General features: G+C 33.6%; 1 protein-coding gene across 1 annotated transcript in view; it reads right to left on the minus strand.

Moving 5' to 3' along the window:
* Window positions 1–206: 206 nt before the first annotated feature.
* Window positions 207–24,510, minus strand: part of ift172 (intraflagellar transport 172) — a 41,100-nt gene continuing 16,796 nt past the window's right edge. The window contains exons 25-48 of the mRNA XM_041249736.1: window positions 24,136–24,280; window positions 21,911–22,000; window positions 21,488–21,585; window positions 20,955–21,090; window positions 19,620–19,736; window positions 18,905–19,047; window positions 18,429–18,522; window positions 17,779–17,843; window positions 16,118–16,298; window positions 15,601–15,710; window positions 14,404–14,533; window positions 14,000–14,098; window positions 12,901–13,010; window positions 11,872–11,935; window positions 11,076–11,162; window positions 10,162–10,278; window positions 7,589–7,699; window positions 7,129–7,248; window positions 6,581–6,676; window positions 5,967–6,026; window positions 2,990–3,088; window positions 2,177–2,330; window positions 1,558–1,649; window positions 207–862 (exon numbers count right to left, since the gene is read on the minus strand). Coding sequence (XP_041105670.1) covers window positions 773–862; window positions 1,558–1,649; window positions 2,177–2,330; window positions 2,990–3,088; window positions 5,967–6,026; window positions 6,581–6,676; window positions 7,129–7,248; window positions 7,589–7,699; window positions 10,162–10,278; window positions 11,076–11,162; window positions 11,872–11,935; window positions 12,901–13,010; window positions 14,000–14,098; window positions 14,404–14,533; window positions 15,601–15,710; window positions 16,118–16,298; window positions 17,779–17,843; window positions 18,429–18,522; window positions 18,905–19,047; window positions 19,620–19,736; window positions 20,955–21,090; window positions 21,488–21,585; window positions 21,911–22,000; window positions 24,136–24,280 — 2,608 coding nt within the window. The 3' untranslated portion in view covers window positions 207–772. The remainder of the gene's footprint in view (window positions 863–1,557; window positions 1,650–2,176; window positions 2,331–2,989; window positions 3,089–5,966; window positions 6,027–6,580; window positions 6,677–7,128; window positions 7,249–7,588; window positions 7,700–10,161; window positions 10,279–11,075; window positions 11,163–11,871; window positions 11,936–12,900; window positions 13,011–13,999; window positions 14,099–14,403; window positions 14,534–15,600; window positions 15,711–16,117; window positions 16,299–17,778; window positions 17,844–18,428; window positions 18,523–18,904; window positions 19,048–19,619; window positions 19,737–20,954; window positions 21,091–21,487; window positions 21,586–21,910; window positions 22,001–24,135; window positions 24,281–24,510) is intronic.

Below are 24,510 nucleotides of genomic sequence, written 5' to 3' on the forward strand. Positions count from 1 at the left end.
ATTTGGAATGCCCAATCGCTTTTCCCCCCTCACTGCAACAATTCTCCAGATGGCTCAGGAGACCCAAAGGTTCAGCACAATGAAGCTCAGTTTCTTTTTGGTTTCACCAGATACTAGTTCTTCATTATTAAAAAAAAAAAAAAAAAAAAAAAAAAAAAAAAAAGAAAAAAAAACAAAACACACACCATTTCACTCAAACATCAAAATGTAATTAAAAATCAAAATTCAATTTAATATTTTTTAAATGTTTTAATACACACAAAGCATTCTGCATATACAATAAACTTACTTTAAAAACAGTAACATACATGCGTAATGCAAAAAACAAATTACACGAAAAACTAGGTACGTATTGAGCCCACCTTCATCTAACCGACTTTTCAACTACTGCCTTATAGGATGGTTTCTCTGATTTCCAAATACCAAGCGGTGGTGAGGGAGTAAAGCTTTTCTGGGGGCGCTTACTGTAGGGTATGAGGTCAATAGTATGATGTTCTTTGATAACAGCTAGGTGTCATGTACAATCACAATTATTCTATACGGATAATGGCACCTCTTACAGAACCCCTTTTCACACAATCAGGGCTGTTGGTGGATAGAAAATCTAGGTTGTCATTACAATAAAATTAAGTGACCATCATCATGAAATTATTTCAATCTTTTTTTTTGTTTGTTTTGTTCAAAACAATCAAGAATTTATGGTTAAAGGTTGTAAAGCTTAAGATTACAGAGAGGAGACATGTAGTGTTCTTGATTTGTCAGATACTCAGTATTACTGAAATGAGAAGCCAGCGCTAGGGAGCCCTCCACACCAATGACCAATAAACTTCAGAACATCCTGGCACTCTGGACTGTGAGTTGTCTGTAAATTAAAAAAAGCACATACATTTCACAATTGAAAAAGTAATTCAATGCAGTAGGCTGAACTCTGAACTCTAGTGCCAGAAATCACAAACTTATGCAGCAGGTAATTGACTAACAGGGGCCCACTAAAGTTATTTTTAAGCCACTTTGTTGGTCAATTTGCTGGGGTTGTTTCATGTCAGTAAAGTACCGATTGGCTATAGCAAGGGTTCAGAAAAATTGGCTAGTTTCTGAGCAAGTCTTTGTTCTAAATAATTTCAATTAAACTAATTACTGTAAAACGTGACCCAAACCCTAAAGTATATTATTTAATTGTATCTATTTAACCTGGAGTGCAATGGCCCTCTAGGAATATAATAGGACATCACTGGGATACAGCAAGCAGTGCTAATATATAAAACAAAGCCCACAAAAGAGATATTCCATGGCATGTTATAGGGTTAGAATTTTAAAAAGAAAGGAGACCCAACCAATGGGTTACCGTTTTTTAAAATACATAAATGAAGTTTGTACCAGGCACTTATGTTTAAGAACTGAAAAACAAAATAAATGCAGAAACAACCCAAAAACATATTGTTATACATTTGTTGCACTTAATGCTTGAATTGATATTTTCCCCAGGTACAAAGTTAATTGAATGGTGCCCCCAGCGTGTGCTAATTTAATGCTTCCTGCAGTCCAGCACCAACTTACCTTCACTGCCATCAGGAATTTATTCCAATCATCTTTATTTACTGCCTTCCCTGGTCTTTTAAAGTCTATTTTGTTTCTGAGAACTGGGTATCCTGCACACACACAAAAAAAAAATAATAAATGGAAACATTTTGATTTAAGCTAAATACTTGGATGTTATTTTTTCCCCCATATTTCTCTGCATTCTATCACAACACAAGGCAGCACCTTCAGCTTCACATTAGTCTCTAGTCTCTATAACCAGGCAACAGGGATTGGATGTCAAGAAGAATGGAACCACATATCTAGCTAAAGCAAATTTTACAATCTTACAAGAAAGCATCTATCATGAGATGAAACACTAGAGTCACTACCCCCAACCTGCAGATGGATTTGTAGCAAATATATGGCTCCTGTTGGTTAAGGTGTCACTCGGGTAATACCAATGCTAGATTAGTAACTGAAGGTACACAACACACCAGCTGTCCATCATCTACCAGTGGTCCAGTCTCTGCACTTTTAAGTTGGGTAGGCTTTTTGTCAGTCCTAATACTGAGGCATTGAATTTGCCACAGGTCACAAGCACATCCCCATTCCAAGAAGTGCAATATAAAAGTAACCATAGCTAAGTGAACTGTACCAGTAATGAGACAGGGAAGAGAGCGAATGCCAGTATTCACGGCCATTAGAGATGCTTCGTAAGTGTCCCGTTCATCTTTCTGTAGAACCTGTTCCACTCTCTGATCCATGGACACAGTCAGTACCCAGTCCCTGATTTCCTCTCGCTTGTCATCCTGAAAGCACCAACATGACAGTGGTGAACACAGAAATGTATCCTGACATATTGAAATACATTAAACTACTTGACTCCTTTAAATCTCCGCCCAATAACTTTCAGTTAAACCAGCATCTCATATTGTGCATATCATATACTCATGCCTTTAAAAGCAGACAGACATCAGTACACCCATTATGGTTTCTATTAACATTTTTTTCATTCAGTACCACTAGTGGAGTTGGTAATGTTCATTTACTATTTTTTATTTTCTCCTTCAAATCTTACAACTGAAACCCTTTCTGTGCTTTCCCGTGATTTAATTTCCAAACTGATACAATACAGTAAGTAGCCTGAACAACAAAACATGCCCTCCACAGCATGTAGAATAGTTTAGAAAAATAATCTCTCACTCTTACAGTCAATAGCACATAAAAGATCTGCTAGTATATGGAATACGTTTTTATAAAAAATCCTCAAAGTTATTACATTCGAGCAAATGGTTTGTGCCAAGACTATTTAATTGTAAATTGGGTATATTACACTCTGAGGGGTAACAGGTTGTAACCCAATGTAAAAAAAAAAGCAATGTTTTGTGAACAACCTTCAAGACAACCTTAATTATAAGCCATGCTATTATAATGTATCTGTTGCTTAATAAGCAAAAGGAACACTCACAGCCACATGTTGTTTTGCAGGAAGAGGAACTTCAAATGGAATATCAGTGTCCTGGAAATCTGAATGATCAAGAGAGTCCAGATTACCTTCATCAATTCCCTAGAAATAAACACAGGCAACAATTACTTAAACAATAGACTGAAAACACACAAACAGCTCAGTCTCTTTAAACACCTTCTATGCTCTGCTTAATTCATTAAGAAATCCACAATTAAATGTTAAACCTGTATAATCAATTACATGTTTTCTATAATTTCCTTTTATTAAATTTCACATGTATTTTTTTTTTAATCCAGACATTTTTGCATAAAAAATTAAGGAGTTCAACAACTACTCCTTAAGTAGCTGCAATACATGACGCATCCTAACCATGATGAACAGATGAAATTTTACTGTCAAAAACAACCACTTGATTCTTATCTGCAAACAACTGCTGAAATTACAACCTCCACAGGGACTCTATAAAGGACAAAGTGCTGTGCATTCATCCATCAAGTTGACTTTTCATTCAACTGTGCCAACCCTCCGATAAGCTTGCTCAAAAACAGATTTAAAGAATGCTGCAAACTTATTATTTGACAAGGCTTTCAAGTGTTAATCAATGTAGTCTGTTCTGGTTCTTCATTGTAAAAAGTGCCTGGAGATGCTGATGAAATACAAATAGCTGCTATAAACACAGTGGCTTCTGCTATTGTAATTGTAAAGGCTGTGGATGAAAATTTAATCCATTAACCATATCAGTAGCCTGAACTTGAATGTCATTTTATTTACCATTTACTAATATTTAATTGTATTACAAAACAGAAGTGGATAAACCTACTGTAAAATCAGCAAATCTGAAAACAGATTTATTTATCTGTAATGTTGAGTTTAGTAACATGGAGACATATAAAATAAGAAAAATAAGCTCTAAGTAGAGTTATGTAACACCAGGACAGGCAGGTGTCATGATTTAATAACAGTTATTTGTAGCAAAAGTCATAACAGAAAGTGTAATAAACAACATTACCAATGGCCAGCCATCTGCAATTTTCTGTAAGTGACCCACAATTATCAACTGGATTAGTTTGATGTCCTTAGCACCAATACTGTATGTGTTGTAAAATAATAAAAACAGTATCCATGTTCATGTAAAAGTAATCCAATAGATTAATGCTTTCCCTGTGAAGACTGGTCTGCTTTAGTATGAATGTATCCATCACTGCTACGGTTGTGATTTTCTTCAGATATAAATTTTGCTGTTTTATTTATTTTTAAAAATTGCATTATGAATAACAATTCTGAACCATGGTAGGTGATGCTGAACAAAAAATATGCATCCACTTACCTACTAATTAACTAAAACAAAGTACACTTATAATTCTTTACATTGGTAGGCAACGATAAGAAAATTTTGCACGTATTTTGATATCAATATTGCTAATACTGAAGTCTTCCAAAACACAGAAATATAATAATACAATTGCAATATCAAACATATATAGATGTTAACTGATATTTACATATGAAAAGCAATAACTTACTTTAACTTAGTAGTGCTTTTCTTTCACAATATACATGGAGAAAAACAAGGTCTTGTTATATTGTTATATCATCAGCCACCTCAAAACCGAAAAATTTCTTCCACATTTTAAAAATACCTCAATAATAGCGTAAGTAATAAACCACTGATGCATGCACATATCTCAAAATAATGCAAAACTGATGGCCAATGGTGCTTATGCAGCCTGTAAATAACAGAGCTGCCTGTGTGACTATGAAGAGGAGTTATTACACTTAAATCAATTTATTTATTTAAATTGTACCCATTTTTTTTTTTTAAATGTGAAATTAGTTTCAGCATTGCTCTATTAAACTCTTTCAGTTATCATATACTGTTTGTGTGTCATTATAATCCCATTAGTGCATAGTTAGTTTATAAAAAGTACTCTCCAAACTAATCTAATTATGTTTTCTGCTATAATCAGCATAAGGGCCAGCTGTTTTAGATCTTTGAAGAATGAGAAGGAGAATAGTTTAAGAGTAGGGTGTAAAGTTCCATTCCAGTTCTGTTTTTGTTAGTGTTCATTGCATTACCGCAGTGTTATGTCAAATGCTTCTACAAATACATCTAATACACAACAATAAACTTTTGTTTTACTTATCACAAAAGTGTTTAAGCACTAATGTGTTATACACACAATTTAGTGTGTTTCGTTACTGTGGAATTCTCTCTTTGAATATTTTTCAGCCAAACTTTTCTCAACTCTTCATGCATGGGAAATGAATGAAAAGTTACTGTTGAATTGTACCGTGCTGGAGCTGAGCATAAGGGACACAGCAGTGATCACTGCAGTTTCCTTCTTCTCGTTGACATTTCAATGATATTATAGTTGTGCCTGAAGTACAACTCATCCTTTTTCACTCAGAAATTAAACAAGTAAAAGTATATATTTTAAAACCGTTCAATACAGCAAAGGAAAATATGTAACCAGGATTTCAAATAAAGCACTAATTTGCCGAAAGTTGAGATACCGGGATCTGAAATGTGACGTCACTTTATTGTGCTTGCCTACAAGACTGACCATGATTGGTCTGTATGCAGTTTGTTGTATAGTCATAGAAAATAAACTTGATTATAATGTGTTTGTATTTTTAGCAGTATTAGAAATAAAAAGCATGTCTCTGTAAGCGTACAAGAATTTTTTTTTTATCGCGTTATGGAATGATATCGATACCATATCAAAATACAGTACTCAACATTGGTGCCCATCCCTAATATTAATATATAGTTCCAGTTGTCCTAAAGTGAAGGGAAAGGTTATGGTTGGAGATGCTTTTAAAGTTCTACATTTTTAGTTGGCTCAAGTGCACCTCTTCTGACTACCAGGGTTGAGGCAATTTTTTTTTTTTTTTCAAATGCAAGCCTGATAATCAACATGATCTACTGATATACCACTGTCTGCATACTGTACATTTTGAAAGAACAGAGACTTACATCACTCAAATCCAAGAAATGGTTCAGGAAAATGAAGGCCATGTTCTCCCACCCAACACTCTGAAATAAATAAATATGGCCGTATTAGGGCAACATATGTGGGGAAAATATTAGGTTTGAAAACTGCATCAGACAAAACATTAATAAGCCGACAGGGGTCATCAACATGAGGAACAAAATACAACACTGAATATGTAATTTAATAGTAGAATTCTAGAAAGTAACTGGCATTTTAGATAAAGCTACCAGAACTATTACTTTTACACAAAGGACCTGAATAAAAAAATCATCAGTACCACTTGAATTCCTATCTTTAAAAAAATATCTTCTATAGCTGCAATCTTCAGTGAAATTACCACAAACATAATACTGAATTACTAAATAAAACAGTAACCTCTGTGTGTGTGTGTGTGTGTGTGTGTGTGTGTGTGTGTGTAGGCAGCATATGACTAGATTGAAGCATAGGTGTTCGTGTAAATAATTAAATGGCACCCCTAGTTTGAATAGCTCTTGAAGCAAAATGCTGTTTGCCAATTCTCCAGGAGTTGAAGAGTCTTTGCTTATTCATCACATTAACCAGTGAAGATGCAAACTATTTCATACAGTGAATTTACCTTAGCAGCAAGCCCTGCCTCATAAAAGGCTTTGTCAGCGGGGATAAAATCTGTGTGCCGTAACAGAGATATAGAAAGTTTTGCTGCCACCATGTCCTGAAAACAAAAGAAAGAATCCTGCTGTAAACCAACTTAAAAACTTAAAATCTATTTTCCACAGTGGTTCATTCTGTCAATCCTACTTTTCATTACTGGCAACACAGAATTGAATTTACACAAGGACATGACTCAAAACTTCTGGTCTTGTCTCCAAGGCAGCCCTGGGAATAGTGACACCCCCTTTACTCTGGTTCTGGATCTCGATGCAGCAATGGACATTAAGCCTGCAGGCTGCAATATGAAAACAAGGGCTTTACAATACAATGCGATATGATGTATAGTAGTTTAATGTTAGGTCTCTTATTTATAATGGTGAGGGGTTTGACTTTTAATTTGTTTGCTTAGCTGATAAAATAAATGCAGAATCCTTTCAAAAGAGATAATAGTTCACATTTCTCTAATTATTTCTCATGAATCCAGAAGAGGCTGGTTTCTGTAAATGATCACACCAGTTGGTTGACTCCTTGAGCTGCCGAGCGGGTGGCGTAGTAGTGTGCAATCAGCAGCATCTGCTCAAACTCTTCATGAGAGGGGGAATTGGCTTCTGCAGACTTGATCATATTCTCACACTGAAAAGTTTAAACAAAACAGACATTTACCTCGCTATCACAGCTTTGTCTTCCTCACCACACAAACATACTTGCATCCTATAATGCAATATACATCCCATTTGTAGGACAGTGCATGAACTGAAAATATGGGATTTCCTCAAATTTTTAAAAGAGAAAGCATAAAGTGATCAGTGTCTATTGTGCTGAATTGTTCAACTAAGAACACCATCTCAAGCGTTCAGTATGTCATCACCACCCATGAATACCTGGATGCACTTCCTCTCTTACACATCAGACTTACTCGTAAAGCTTAAACATGTTATATCCAGAGTAGTGCTGTTCCTTTTGTTTTACTCACCAGATTGAAAAACACATCTCGCAGATCTGCCCACATGCGATAAGCATCTGCTCTGTTTGTGCCCACTATGTTCAACAAGTCCAGGAACATGCGCTTGTAGATGTTAAAATTCTAACCAAAAAAAAGAAAGACAATTATTAAGACATTTTCAAAAAGATGGTCTGGATCATGATACAGAAGGGCATTATTATAATATAACATAGGGCCTCATTTACAAAAAGGCATTAAACAGAAGGTGCACCTTAATTGCAATTAGTGTGCACATTAATGATTTATGCATTTGCTATTGCAATTTTATTCGTTATATCTTGTCATATTATGGGGCACACTAAATTTAGTGCTTCACACTATGGTAATCAGACTGGATATGTGATTTTTTTTTTTTATAGTAAAGGATGCTAATGTATTCAAATGAGCATCCAGCTGAGAATAATGAGATGAGCTATTTCACATGGTATTTACTAAACGGCGTTAATTTTACTGTGCACTTTAAAGTGATACGTTTATTAGCGAGTATGGAAACCTGGCTTTAACTACTGATATGCGCGCTATTTAAACCTCTTTCTGGCATGAAAACTAGTGATGTGTAGTTCGATACTTTTTACTGACTCGATTAATTTGATTAGTTCAGTTTAGTGAATTAATTCAACAGATTTGTTTGTTTGATTCACTAACGCTAACTAAGATATTCCTGCAATTTTTTTTTTTTTTATTATTATTATTATTATTATTATTATTATTATTATTATTATTATTATTATTATTAATAATAATAAAACTTAAAAAAAAATTGACAGGAATATCTTAGTGCTGTACATATAATAAAGTCATATGCTGTGGGTGTCATATGCTAAATATTTTATTTGCAAATATTTATGGCTTTATTTTGTTTAAATATAGCTGATACAGCATAAGTAAATATAACTATAATTGTTGTTTGTTTATTGTCAAAAACAAAAATTTCAAAGCATGGCGTCAAAAAAAGAAACAAACATCATTTGTAGTATGTATTGACATTCATTTTCTGTAGCGACACAGAATCGCTGTTCAGGCAGTTTTTTCATTCAGCCATTTGTGGAACCTGTTGGAGAAACTGGAGGCCTTCCTTTAATTACAGTCCTTATTAAATATTATTAATAATAATAATAATAATAATAATAATAATAATAATAATAATAATAATAATAAAATATTTATGGCTTTACAGTATATAAAAGTCATATTTACTATACAAACTTGTCTCTCATTATTTTGACTGACTTGTACAGTAAATATGTACTGCAGACTCGACTCTTAGTGGAAAATGAAATGCCCCTCAGGAATTATAGGCATGTGTGTGTACGTTTTTGCCCAAAGAGCCAACTTCCCAATGTTTCAGTATGTTTGTCAAGGGAAAGTATGAAAACAAACATTGGAGGTATTTATAGGCTTTTTGATGCCATGGTAACCAAACATTTATTTCTCTTTAAATCAAATGAATTTGTAATGTTATTCACTATGTAGCTAATGATGTAACAATCTACTGTTCCTTTCTATTTAAACCTTCAGACATCATGGTACCTAGTCTATTTATCCATTTATTTTCTTTGGTTCTTCTACCCTGTAATCTAAATTTATTTTTTTCTAAAACCACAAACTTTAGGTCATCCACAGTGTGCCTGTTTCTTGTAAAGTAGTTCTGTATAAAAAAATATACCATATACAATTTATTTTCTTTACTTGCGATTTCACGTTTACCTTTACCAATATATTTGTACACTTTACATGTGTGTTTACAGGTTGCAATGTCCCTTAATGTATCTGTGACCCCTTTATGTTTACTGTGGACTAAAATGTCAGCTAAATTTGCATCCCTTCTAAAAGCTACGATCGGTGCTTTCGGAAATATTTTTATTTTATTTTATCTGAATTATGAAGTATATGTAAATGCTTCCAAACTATTTTTGAAATGTTGGGTAATCATTTAGAATATGTAATTACTATTGGTACTCTCTTAACTCTCTGTTTTTCCCTCGAATGGCACAGGACATTCAGTTCCAATACATGGTAAAATGGATTGTACAGCATACCAAGAGATCCTGGCCAATCATCTAAAACCCTCTGCTACAAAACATGGTTTAAAGTGCAACTGGACGTTCCAACACAACAACGATCCAAGGCACACATCAAAATGTACTTCAGAATGGTTAAGAAATACATAACATCAATAAATAATTTATTTTTATTTATTTTTATTTTATTTTTTTAAGATTACTTCAGGAAGCCTGTTGTGAATGCCTGAGAATGTAGAAAAAGAAAGTTCCACTCCAAGTTCCAAAAGTCATTGTAAACATTCTTATCAAACAAAACATTATTAACTGTAGCAATTCATGTGTGTGGCTGGTCATGGAAACTGCATCATGGAAAAAGAGTAAAAAAGCAGGTCACTAATTTTTTATGCTATAAAAAATACCATTAAAACTTGTGTGCATCTTTCATAAAGGAAAAACTGGTGGTATTTAAGATTAATTCCAGTAAATCTAATTTGTTAGCTATGTACTTAAAGCTCATTAGGAGAAAGAGCAGGAAGGTACCTGAGAGTTGGCTGGAACTCCATGCTGCACATACAGGTTCAAAACCTTTTGAGTTTGTCCCTCTTTGATCAAGTGTGTTGCATAGAGAGCAACATATTTGTGAAGGACCTTGTAGTTCTGGAGAAAGACAAATATATTTAGGAGACATGTGCAGAATCTGAGGACGTGTTTATTCATCCTTTAAAATCTAAATTAATATCTCTGACTAAAACTGTATGTTTGAATTAAAAAACAAACAAACTACTAATTAATCATTGCGAAAAGATATGTTTTGGGGGTAAAATGAAAAACAATTGTCCCACACAGTCATTTGATAGTAACTAATAATATTTGGGGTACCACTGAATCTGTGAGAGCGATTTGTTATTTAAAATATTTTGCATATGTTTCAAAAAGAGGAGAAACTTCTCGATTTAGGGCTATCAATACATTTAGTGAGCAGGGGGCCTGAGTGGGAAAAGCTAGGTGATAAAAGGCGATTCTTTCTCGCCTAATACTTCAGTTGATTACTATCACACAGACACAGCACTGCTTACCTGGACATTAATGTTTTAAAACAGTGAAAGGAGACACCAATGAAAATCATTATCAACAGTGAAGTGCCTAATTAGTATATTTGTAAGTAACTAAAGATGGCAAATGCCTTTTTAGAATCAAATGATGGTACTCCAGGATGTTGTCATGTGCTGAAATATCAGAAAGGTGGGTGTTGGTCATTGGTATTTTGGTGTGCTATGGATTTTCACATAGCTAACTACTGTATGTGAACATACTGAATGTACTTTTTATCTACAGTAACATCATACAAGGGTCTTTCTAGATCACACTTGAAGCACATGTACAGTACATAAGCAGCGATTCCCTGTGCGCAGGATTATGGTTGGGGCTTGTCGTTCAATTACCATAAGACCTACCTGTTTTGATGCTGTTTCAATGCATTTCTCCCATTGACCTCTTTCAGCATACATATCAAGAGCAGCCATCACATCTACTCCAACAAGCTGAGAAAAGAAACAAAATAATCAAAGAAAACAACAGATTAGTATAATCTGTTTTCTTTTTATCCTGTTTTCTTTTTATGTAGCACATACATAAAAACATGACAAAGTGTACATGGTTAATTATATTAATTTAAAACTGCAACACAAGCATCAAATGTGGCATTTAGAACTAAAATGGACTACTTTTAAAGGCAGCCATCTTCTCATCTGTGGTTCTCACACTATTTGCAGTTTAGTTTAAGAAAAGTGTCAGGTATATGTCCAAAACTGCATTAAAATAAAATATTTTATTTGCAGCTTCTTAAATTAAATGGTAAAACTAGTAGTCAAAATAAGCATTCAATGTTACTTGCTAATATGTAGATATGCAATAGTTGATTAGAATAAGACTAATATAAAAACAATTGAGGTTGGTGTTTTGCAACCTGCCCTTGAAATGTGTAATTCAGGAGCAGATTTTGTCTACTAGTTAGGTCTATATAAGAAAATCCATTCCATACAGCGTACAGACAAAACATCAAACCAGTTGCTAAACTAAACAGGCACAGCATATTCACATTTACTTTGAAGTTAGTTAACACAGTCAGATCTAAGGAAAATACAAGTACAACTTGTCCAGCCAAGTAAGTTTGAACAAACAGAAAGACAAATGATTGCATGATTTGTTTTTCATAACTAGATACAAAATGGAAAAAAATGAGACACGTACCGAATCAACTTTGCCTTGGTTCTTTAAATATTCTTTGTAGCGCTGATCCACATAATCTTCATACCTGGACAAAAAACAAAAATGGCATACCAATACTAGTTTATTTTTAAATGTTCCTGATATAACAACATACTGTAGTTTAAAAAATAAAAAATAAATGGATTTTTTGTGAACAAAACTCAAGAGTGCTTGCATTGCATTGTGATCTAACACCCATGTTGTGCTTCTGAATACAGAAAATGTTGGACGCTGGCACGATTTAGTTAGCGCTGCCAATTCGTGGAAAAGTGGGAGACAAAAAGGGTTAGCAAATCAAGAGAAACCGACTTCCCCCTTAATGTAGAATACTTCCTGCACATGTGCTTCTGTGATTTTACGATACTAAAAGAATCCGTTTTGGAAAAATTACTTCACACAGGTATGAAGTATTTGATTTACAGAATTCTTTTTTTTTTTTTGACTAAAACCTATAATCTCTACAGCAACTAAGGTTATCAAGCCAGTTTGCATGCGTGCCATAATTTTAACGCTACAAGCAGAAAAGACACATTCATTTTCATATCTCACTTTCATTCACTTTTCAAATGATTTGGGATATGTCAAGGTACGTACAACCTCTCAAAATCAATATCTAAGATCATTTCTAGGGAGAATTAAAATACTGAAGCATAATAATGTGTGTGAATGATTATTGTTGCATTGCTGTCTATTTTCAGGTCATGAAAATCACTTTGTCTGGAAGAAATAATTTTTTAGGAGAGACTAAAGATTCTCTAACTTAAGGCGCAAGGTATTAGCCAGTGAACTTCCAAGAGAAAGTACAGTCAGTCTGCAAATGCATTATACTATATAATTGTTTTTAATTTGTTGTATTTCATACGTATTTCCAACAATAGAAGTACAAAAACATAACTACTTATTGTGCACTATGGGCATTTTTGGAATACATTGGCAGCTTGAAGCTATTATTTTTTTTTTTTAAGATTCAAGGTTGCATGGTTTTCTAGAAATTAATAGAGATGGGTTAACCTTGGTTCAAGTTCCTTGGCCACTCGCTTGGCTTTGTTCCATTCTTCTCCTTCTATAAAGGCATCTATAGCTTCTTTAATGAGATCCAGGTTAAGGTACAGCTCAGCAGCCTGAAAACAATACATCATTTATAATATAAACAGAACCGTCACTGGTTGAAGGACAGCAAACCAAAAAAAATAAATAAAAAAGAGGGCAAAAATTATTTGTTTTTTTGTACAATTCATAGACAAGCATAATGGTTTGAACAAAGCACACAAAAAAAATCAAGAAATATCTTCTGCAACAGTCAAGCACTCTTCCCAGTTTTGAAAGTTGATAATTAACTTTGTAATAATAATAATAATAATAATAATGTGTTTAGTTCACATATCAGATCAAATTTTATTTATAAAGTGCCTTTCATGGCAAGCCATCCCAAGTCACTTTTAACAAAAAGAAAATGCATTCAAAAAGTACATTTAGTTAAATAAAAATGATATAAACCATAAAAACAGCAAGAGAAAACAAGATTTTTAAATTATAACAAATAAAAGCAACAGATGAGGAACTCAAATTGAATAAATAGAAATAAAACATCATTCATGCAAGCTTCACATTCTGCTTGTATGCAAAAGCTGCACCTGCATTCAATGAAATGTTCCGAATTACAATAGCAGCCACTAACAACCATTACTGGAACCTTCAAACTTTAACTTTCTCAAGTGCAGAAGGATAGAAAAAATAAAAGGAAAATTGAATTAGGTCCCTAAAAAAGATACATTTGTGTTCACTAATGTTCCAAAAAAAAAAAAAAAAAAATTATATATATATATATATATATATATATATATATATATATATATATATATATATATATATATATATATATATCTCTCAATACAGGTTTTATAGGTTAATTAAAAGAATAAAAGGTTTCTCTGTGAAAAAAAATTGTTAATATCTTATTTTTATAACAATCATCAGAATTCTTCTCCATATGGTAAACACCACAATAAAACCAATTATTAGTCATACTGTTAGTAGGTTGTGAATACATAGATACTTTAAGCTTCTTTAATACTGTTAATACTGATAAGGTTTTAAAAAGTACACATACCGCACTGTATTTTTGGATTTCAATAAGTCGTGGCCCAACCACTTGAATCACATCCATGGTTTTTTCCTGAGTCAAGAACTTAATTGCCAGCTCAGCAGCCTAAAGGAAATAAAACAAAGACATTCATGACAGTGTTGTTTTGCTTTAGCGCCATTGTGGCAAAAAAGATTTTTCTTCAGAGACTGCATTCCTTCAACCATTACACTAGAAGGAACTACTGAGTCACCGGGGATACACCTTTTAAATAAAGTCCGGTAGACTAATTTCAATGTGTATGTATATTTTTTTAGCTTTTAGTGGAAGTTTCTGGTATAGAATAATTCAGGTTACGACTACATGGATATATACTTAACATTGTGGGAACAGAATTAGGTGAATCAAACAATATACAAGATCAGTGTTACCTTCATCCAGCATTTTTCCACAAGTGTGATGTTGTCTTTGTCCTTGACTTTCAGATAGCACTCCACCGCCCTGGCATACTCCCCTGATTGCTCCCACTCCCGAGCCTGCTCTACCATTCCAGCCATCCCACTGCACAACACAACCACATCACAAAACACCAGCTAAATAAACTGCATTATATGACGGGCGAACCACACTTACTTTTAATACATCTTGTGGGTGCTGTTAATTATAAGGTTTTATTTAGTATTTTTTTACTTTAACTCCAAAAAAGTGATTTCTCGTCTAACCTGAAAAGCAATCAAACTGGTTCTAACTGTTTAATTATGAAGCCCAGTGCAGGATTCTGTCCATAAACATGCACATCTGGTATCTGCTGTAGGAACATAAGTTTGCGATAAACGGTCATGGCCAGTCAGGTGTAATTGTACAAAATAAATTGACCAAACACCAGGAGTCACTGTTATTCCAGTTTAATTCTAACAATTATATTGCTGCAATCCACATATATATATATATATATATATATATATATATATATATATATATATATATATATATATATATATATATATATATATATATATTTTTTTTTTTTTTTTTTTTTTTTACATTTTTCACAAATGCACTGTTTAACCAATACTGTAGAAAATGTCAAAACAGACTCAAGAATACCTGGTCCAACCAACCTTTTGACCTTTGTCACATAAAATCTTGCATTAAAAGAATAAGTTACAAACAATGTTTGACCATGCAAGACTACCCTTTAAACAGAATAAGACAGTGCCTCCACGTCCCTATTAAGCATCGTGCCTCGAGTGTCTACCCTACTGCACTCCAGCTGGAGATCTAACCTTATGATAAGAATGTTTAATAAAGCTCAATAAATGAGTGAATCCTGTAGGCAACATGTGGCAGTGAGTTTAGAATCCCTGTTGTACATGTTGAATGATATACACGCACTAGAGGACGGCCTCATAGTAAGTGCTAAAGTCATTATGCAAAATAAGATCCACCCACAGTATGCCAAATATACAGTAGTAAAGTCTACTGTCACGGTTACAGTTAAGGACCAAGGACTCGGAGATCCAAGGTTCAAATCCCAGGTTAGCTTATGACTTCTAGAACATTGACATCCAATTATGAATGACATGTCTGCTATTTCTCCACATAGTATAATTATCCAAAATCCACACCTGGGTCCCTTTTTAACAGCCTCCTTCTCATATTCCTCCTGTAGTATTTCTAGTTTATTGGGAACATATTCTTTACAGATCCTCATAGCATCGATCCACATCCCAGCATCCTGTAACAGAGAAAAAATGAAAATATTTATTTTTCTAATACAACAATTTCTTGATTCAAATTCTGGAGCAGCACTTCCAAAAATAAAGTCTTTAAAAATAAAACCCATCAGGCGTCACTGAAAAGGAAAATTGTATATCATCCAAACAACCAACATTCATACAAAATACACACCAAATATAATCGTGACATACTGACAAAGCAATTCAGTATAATCCCTGTCACTTTTGTAGCACTCCAATTTGCAGGATTTTATAATGTAAGAGAAGAAGCTTAGAGTATATAGCTGTCACACATATGGTCAGGCAGTCTTTTTACTATAAGGTGGTCCTTATCACAGATTTGGCTGTATAGGAAATACTTTTCACTGTTCCCCACATGCACACCTCTTCACACCTTGTTACTTACTTTGTAATACTTGATGGCTAGTTCTGGTCTTTGTGCACGGAGAAGGAAAGCCTCTGCCTTTTGGTATTCTTTCAGATCAAAGGCAAACTTGGCCTGTCCCACCAGCACATCCGCCACACTGTCAGGGTCATGGGCCTCTGCCACCCGCTGGGCTCCATTCCAGTCTTGGTTATGGACGTACCTTTAAAACACAGAGCAAACAGACCTCTGGGTTTTTAGTATCTATCATAGTATATACCAATATTGGGTACTCATTTAGAATACAGGTATTTGGGGGAAAGCTGGCTGCTTATCATAGTCTGGACATCTTAAAATCATGGTAGGAACAAAATAAAATCTCTTTAAGGACCAGTCAAAATATTTCTATGTTTTTATTAATCAGTTCACTAGATGCTTAAAAAAATGGATGGAAAGAGATCATAATCTTTACATTTAAAAAGATAAATAATGGGTACGCAACCCAAGGTTAAAACTTTAATCTCTATAAATACTTTCCAGGCAGATTTAGAACACAATTATTTTTTCATAAAGCTTGCATTTAACAGTTTCTTTATACTTTTCACCATGTAGGCCAATTGGTGCAGTGGATCAATACTTCAATGCAGACTAGAAAGAACAGATAAGAGTAGGCTTCACGTTAATGAGGCAGGCAGGCACTGCTAACCCGAGCAGAAACTGAAAAACAGCTGCCATAAAACAGCCTTCGGCATCTTCAGTCCCAGTGTTAAATCACAGTAAGCAAGTTAAAAAATAAATTAAGAACATGAAAAGCCAATATAAATATAGTTAAATAAAAAAAAAAACTCAGTGATTTATTTATATGTGTAGCTCTGCTAAATTTAAAAGTGCACTACATTCCTCTTACATTCAACTATATTTCTCAAATTAGATGAACGCTGTAGTTACAGTATTTGGGGAAAAAAAACAAGCAAAAAAAGTATATAATGCAAAATTAGACGAGGAAACAGTAACACATTTGCAGGTATAAATATACATTTAAAAAGGTTTTACATTCATATGAATCTTGACTTCAAATTAAATGTTAAAACAAACCAAAAAAAAAAAAAGTACAGTATTTCTATGAACTGTTTACATTAGATTTCACTAAATGCCATCTTGTCAAATGTTGTCAGTTTTTCATTTTATTAAACTGTCAAAGTGGAAATATTAAACTAAATTTACATTATACAAGCAAATAACACAAAAATAAATTGACATTCACTCATTTGCACCATTTGTAAATATATGAAATCACTTAATTCTGGCTTAATTAACACCACCAAAATACAACTAAATGTGGCAAGAAGAGGTGCCTTAATGCTGGCATTATGAACATAACTTAGAACAGTTGATTACAGTGTAAAAAGGGTGACTTAAAGCAGTGGTATCCCAGTGTTAATAGCACTGCCTTAATGCTGATGTTAATAAGACCAATTGAATAGAATCCAGTATCTCAAAGTGTGTGTCTTTTGCCCAAGGAATTTCTAGAACACTGAAAATACGATATTGGCATCTCAGACGGTTAATAATAGTGACATAGCAGGGGTGACGGATAGACAATTACATAAAAGTTCACCTAAAAAAAGCAGAACAGAAACAAGAATGGCTGGTTTAATATATATCCATATTTGTTTCTGTGGCTTTACAGTACCAGTACTTACATTAACACAGCTTCTTTAGGTTTTTCTGCCTTGATGAACTCAGCTTCTGCCTCTGCAAATTTTCCCTTAAAAATGAAACGGAAAGTAAACGACTGCATTCTGTGACAAATAAAACAATTTCTTTGGAAAGCGAATTTGAGCTGAGAGATTTTAGTTTCAAGCTCTACTGTTCATTTCACTGTGCATCACTTCCACGCTGCTGTAAAAAGCAGTACACACAATACCATTTGAAGTAATTGGTTCAAGACAAAGCCAGTAGCCTACCATATTTATCACCCTTTCAAGGATATAAATATATACAACTACATTAAAAAGGGGTCTGTACCCTTAATAAAAGAAAATAACCATAAACCACAGAATGCTGAATAGTCTGTTGTAACAAAATCCCATGCACAGTTTCATCAAAAAGTGATCATTAAATGAGCTGCACTTACTGGAATAAATTATTGTATGTAATATCTATGCAAAGTTTGCCAAAATATAACATTCTATCTAAATCCTGTGTCAGTACTGTGAAATCGTTGGTCACTGAACTACATTCATTGGATGTAGAATACCTGTTTGATAACAAGCATTAAGTGAATGTTTAGTAGTAGTACACTAATTTAAGCATGTGCACATTTAAACTTTACATCCCTAATGAACAGTACCTCATCCTCGAAGAACATAGCATGTTTCAAATGGATATCTGGGATCTTGTGCTTCATAGACTGTCGTGCCAGTTCATATGCAAAGTCAAACGAGCTGAAATTAAAATGACATTGATTAAAAAAATCTGACCTTTAAAGATATAAAAATGTTGTACTGACAAAATGACGGACTTGCCATAATGAAATACATATATTAAAATGTAGTAAAGAAAAAAGTATAAAAACAAAAGAAAGTTTCTCTCGTTTTAATAAGTTACTGCAATTATGTGGTTGTGAATGTGTTAAATAATACCACATTCACAACCACATAAATTTGACCAAATTTGCAATCAGCAATTTCCTAAATAAGTAGAAAATACATAACATCTCTATTTGGCCAAAAAACTGTTTTGGGAACTGATATACAACATTACCAAGTATTTGAACATTAAGGGTAAAATTATTTTAGATTCAACAAAAGCCCTTTATAGATTCACCAGTTGTCAGCAGCATAGTCGATTGCAGTCTCGAGCAGACCAAACTTGTTTAGCAGTTTTACTGCAGCCTCTCCTCCCAGACTCTTCGCCCAGAGGTATGCCACCTGCTTGTGAGCATTTGCACCCCCATGGGCCTTCGCCACCTGCCAAAAGAGTACAGTTTGAACATAATAGCTTCTACATATGTCATCACAACTATACGTTGTCCATATGTGGTTTACTGCAACATTCTGGGGGTAGAAAGCTTATTATGGCCTGGTATATTTGCATAGAGATGAATCTTGTACATATTAAATAACAATTGGCAAATGGAAGATTTATCTAAAGTAAATATTCTACATTTTATTTACTGTCCTCTCCAAACTGCAGTTTTATTTTTGCAGCGCAAAAAAAAAAAGGTTTTAAAGCTGTAAATGTTTTACAGTTCATCCAGGACTGACACAGACATAAACAATTCTAAAACAGCACTACATGTCTAAGATTATTCTGGGGGTGACATGTGACTCTACTGCCGTAAATCATTTATTGGTCTTCCCCTTTTTTTACTTTCACCGGTGGATAACTGGTGCTTTTAAAATGATTTGTTTCTGATATTTATTATTATTTTTATACTAAAAATGGCTTGCAGCAGATTAACTCCCAGTGTCTCCATGTTTAGGTACTTCACTAATATCTCTATTTTCAGTTTCTCAGGTAAACTGACAAGTTTTCTTACCTTGTAAGCTTCATCCCACATATCATTTACTCTATACATATTCACTGCTGCTTTCCACTCTTTAGCCTCCAGGTAGTGATACTCAGCCTCCTGGAATCTGGTCTCCCCTTCTAATTCCTAAAAAGTAGATGGGAAGATAAAATCAAGTTGGTTTAGTCATGGAAAACAACAATCCTTACACAAAGCTAGTTTTTGGGAAAGTTTCAGTGGCAGGAAATTAATGCAAGGAGTCGTATACTCTAAAATATAAAAACACAAAAAGGGCCTAATTTTGAAGCAAATGCAATGATAAAGGGGATTTTCTCAGTGCAGTGTTACCCCGTTATAATGTGGTTATCGGGGTCCATAATTAGGAGACCAAGTTATTTGTGTTTCACCCTTGGCAATATTGGCTTTTTTGTTCCCAACATGATTTACAATGCCCACAAGCCAAATGAATGTTGTAGAGTACCATGGAAAATGAAGGAAGGAGACACGCGCAATTTGCAGTTACATGAATTCACGGTTTATTGGACAATTATTCCAGGCCCCTGACATAGCAGCTTGTCTCACTCGGCTCTGCCCACGCTGATGTGGGCAAACCCCTATATGCTTTCATGCCCCCGCCTCTCTGATGGCATACCTGCCGAAACAGTTATTAAAAAGTTAATAAAGCAAAGTCAAATTCACTGTCTTTAGCACAACACATTTTTTTCTTTGTCCTTTTAACCATCCACACAATACAGATACAGCAACATTTATATATTTTGAAACTGCTGCTTGAGTTTCACCTTTTCTTACTCTGTCCACTGCATCAAGTTTAATTTTAACAGAGAAAGATCTTAGTTTTTTGCTATCTGCCATGCTTTGTACTGTATATCTGGAACGGTCACCCAACTTTTGCGAGTCAAATTGCATTATGGGGGAAACAGAAGCCATGACCTTACCGTGTTATAAGCGATTCCACACGTTTTATAACAGGGTAGCACTGTATTCTAACAGTTTAAACTTGAAAGAAACAACTTAGGAGGCAGGAAAGATCATTTACTTTACTGTCTTTTTTGCCAGCTTTAAAATCGACAATAATAATATTAATAAATAATAATCATAATAGTAATAATAATAATAATATAAATTTGTCTTTGCACCTTTTAAAACAGGGCCAATATGAATCTATGATAAAAAAGAAAACCCATTTACGTGGAAACTTATATGGTTACTGAACCCTTCAAAATTATGAGTAAACAAATTACAGTCATTTGGATTTTGAACAAAAGATAACATTACTGCAGCCTAGAATGCTAATCTTGCGCTACCAGTTATTGGTGAAATTAAGCAAACATGGAAACCTTTTACCTTAGCCAAGTGAAGGTGTGTGTCAGTCAGCAGGTCCTTGTGGTACTTTGCCACCAAGCGAATCATATCATCGTACATCTTGTTTTTCTTATACATTGTTATGGCCAGATCTGGTTCATCTACTGTAGTGAAGAGTCTGCATAGACAATGAGAAACAAGAAAATTAGACATCCACAAGATTTGTTTAATCAAGTTCCAAATTATGCACCCGCGTTAAACTGCGTAGTTCATGGCTTATTATTTCTAATAGTCTTTTTCATTGGGATCATAGTTCATAAATGACACAAAATTGTAATTGTTTAACTACTGTATTTAATTAGGTCATTACTACAACACAGGAAAACATATTTAATCCACTGGAAAAAAAAAAAAAAATCACACCTATTCTCACAGAACAGGGAAAACTATTAAAACAAATGCTAAAACAAACATTCCAATGTCTTAATAGAAAACTGAAATGCAATTTAAAAAAAAAAAAAAAAGATCCTGAATTCATTTTACAAGTCATAATGGGAATATCTGAATTCTACTACCTCTCTGCTTCCTTATATTTCCCTTCTTTTTCCAGATCTTGTGCCCTGTTGATATAAAGTGCAGACACGTCCTCCGGATTCATGCACTTTGTAGCCAACTAGAAACGAAAAACAAAAAAATGAATATTTGTCCAAAAAATCCACACATGCCAGTAAAATCTAGGTGGTAGAGTGGCTTCCAATGCACAGGACATGGGTTCTCACCATTTCAGTTCCAGTGACTTTAGTTAATATACTGAAGGCCTATAATCTGTTTTTACAGGAACCAATAGAAAAGTGTTGTGAGGGAAGCTTTGAGTGATTTTCTGTGACATTTTAAACAAATAAATTAATCAGAAGCTATACATATTGCTATACCCTTTAATGTATGTTACTACTTTACAAAGCATGAATACTCTGTGCAACAAATGTACTCCATAGTACCTTATGAGCTTGCTCCCATTGGCCTGCCTGTGTGTACATGTCTATGGCAGCTTTAATATGGTCAGATTTGACATAGAGATGCTCTGCCACCTGGAATAAAAAATAAACAAATTCAATATAGTCATCATCTTAATAAATGTCTCTTCATAGAATTTAAAAAAAGAAGCAAAAAACATGACATTTTAATAATGTATTCAATAAATTTTCTGGAAATCTTTCAGGGCTTGTAAAAAGACATATTTTTGTGAATCCTGTTATTTTAAAAGTTTGCAAAAAGACAATTTTCCTCATCCAAAACAGGGTAATGCAGGACCCATCTGGAAATGAGATTTTACATAGCTGGGTATCCAATAATTGTTTTGGTTTTTATCTTTGTTAAAATAACTCTCTATTTAAACCCTCAAACTATAAACAAATTGACTCTTCTTTGAAAAGGCTACAGTTCTCAGTCTTTGAGTCCATAACTGGCAACTAATTGCAATTAAATTAAGACTTATCATTATTGCATTTCAGCTCTGTACTTGTATAAAGAAATGGATTTTGGAAAAATCATGCAGTTCTAACAATATATTAGAACCCCATCAGCTCTTTATAATATCATTTAAAAGTATTTCTGTAATAATGTACCACATAATGATCAGTCTCTTCAGCGTTACTACGTATGCTGTAGGGTTTACAACAAACACATTCCTCTTGTTGTCTGTTGGTTTGTATGTATTGCTGCAATACATTTTTCAACATTACTGTTTTGATACATTTATTCGCACGACCCCGGAGACAGTTATTGCAAATGGTTTGTAGTGCAAGTGGAGTCATTGAAGAAATAACAGGATGGATAAAATAAAAAGCCCCAGCTGTCTCATGAACAGGTTTCCAAATATGCATTAAAAGAGAAAACATTTAAAGCAAAATTGTCCAAAATGAAACTCATAAGTGTAGCTATCTGTACAGCTATGTGTTTATATGCTGCTACTGTTTTTAACAATAAAATAAGTTTTAATAGGCAATTTGTAGTGGTCATGTTCTTATAAATAGAAGTTATATGATGAGTGTGAAACCAAGGCGTCTCTACAAAGTCTACTATGAAGCTGCAAGCCTTTGCCAACAGCGATAAAAGGATTTGGATCTTTATTGAGAGCTATGTATATATATATAATGTATATATATATATATTATATATATATATATATATATATATATATATATATATATATATATATATATATATATATATATATATATATATATATATATATTATATATATATACATATAGATATATATATATATACATATATATATATATATATATCACATCTATATATATATATATATATATATATATATATATATATATATATATATATATATATATATATATATATATATATATATATATATATATATATATATACACACACACACACACAATAAATAAACACCTTTACCAAATACTACCAATTTCACACAGCAGATTTAAGAGAACGTTTATTAAAAATACAGCTGTTTTCACATTGTTCAATTAGCATTAATCTTTCAACAAAAAGTCTTTCACTGCATCCTTTGTTTTGTAAGATATTGACAAAGACTTAAAACAATTTGCCCAGTCTTATAACCAAGTAGTAAGTTTTTAGTTCTACTCTGTATCATATCATTGATTGTTTGGATAAATGATTTAATAAGAAGAATCAGTAAATCACTCTACTCGAATAGATGTATATCAGAATTAAGAGGGCACTAAGGAAAAATAGATTACATTTAAACTTCAGAATATACTGCACCCTTAAACAAATATTGGGACACCCCCTCTACAGATTGGTAGAGACCATAAGTTTGCATAACAGCCACATGGTATGTGTTGCACAAATATAAATACATGTAGCAACCTCAGCTCCTCTGAATGAAGCATGTTACTGTGTGGTTACGAGAGAACTCTGGCCCCTTTTTTGGGAACCTATTTTGAATAACTGTAACTTGTCAGAAAGGAGTAACAGTATCTCTTACCTGAACAATAACTGTCCCAGGAAGCTTCTTGCTAGTTTTATACCATTAACATTACTTTAATCCTCATTGACAAAAACAGGGCTCAGGGTTTGCCAATAATAGTATAGATGGTTTCAGTTCAATAAAATCAGCAACAGATTATATATATATGGTATAAACATCGTGTTATAGAAGTGTTATAGAATATTTGAGAAAAAAAACAATTGTCAAATGTCCCCTTACCTCATACTCCTGGATGGAGGCATAGTGCTGAGCTATCTTGTAATAGTACTTCCCTGATGATTTATCATCCTGTAGTCCCAGAATATGAACAGCCTTCTTCCACTGGCGGGCTCCTATTGCAGACTCAATTGCTTTTGATGAGCAACTAGAATAAAATGGAAGTAATTCAGGAGGAAAAATATCTTGGTGGCATAAAACAGTTACAGTAGAATATATTTGTATATACAGGTGACACAGCGTGATGCATGTTATATAAACAAGGTTTGCGTGGTTAAAGCGAATTTTCATCCAAAAACTACATGTAAACCCAAATTGCCAAAACGGTACTTAAAATAGCATGCCAAAAACGTTAGACTTTGAAAAAAGGCAATGAAA

The sequence above is a fragment of the Polyodon spathula genome, chromosome 5 (genome assembly GCF_017654505.1).
Source record: "Polyodon spathula isolate WHYD16114869_AA chromosome 5, ASM1765450v1, whole genome shotgun sequence".
Classification (NCBI taxonomy): Eukaryota; Metazoa; Chordata; class Actinopteri; order Acipenseriformes; family Polyodontidae; genus Polyodon; species Polyodon spathula.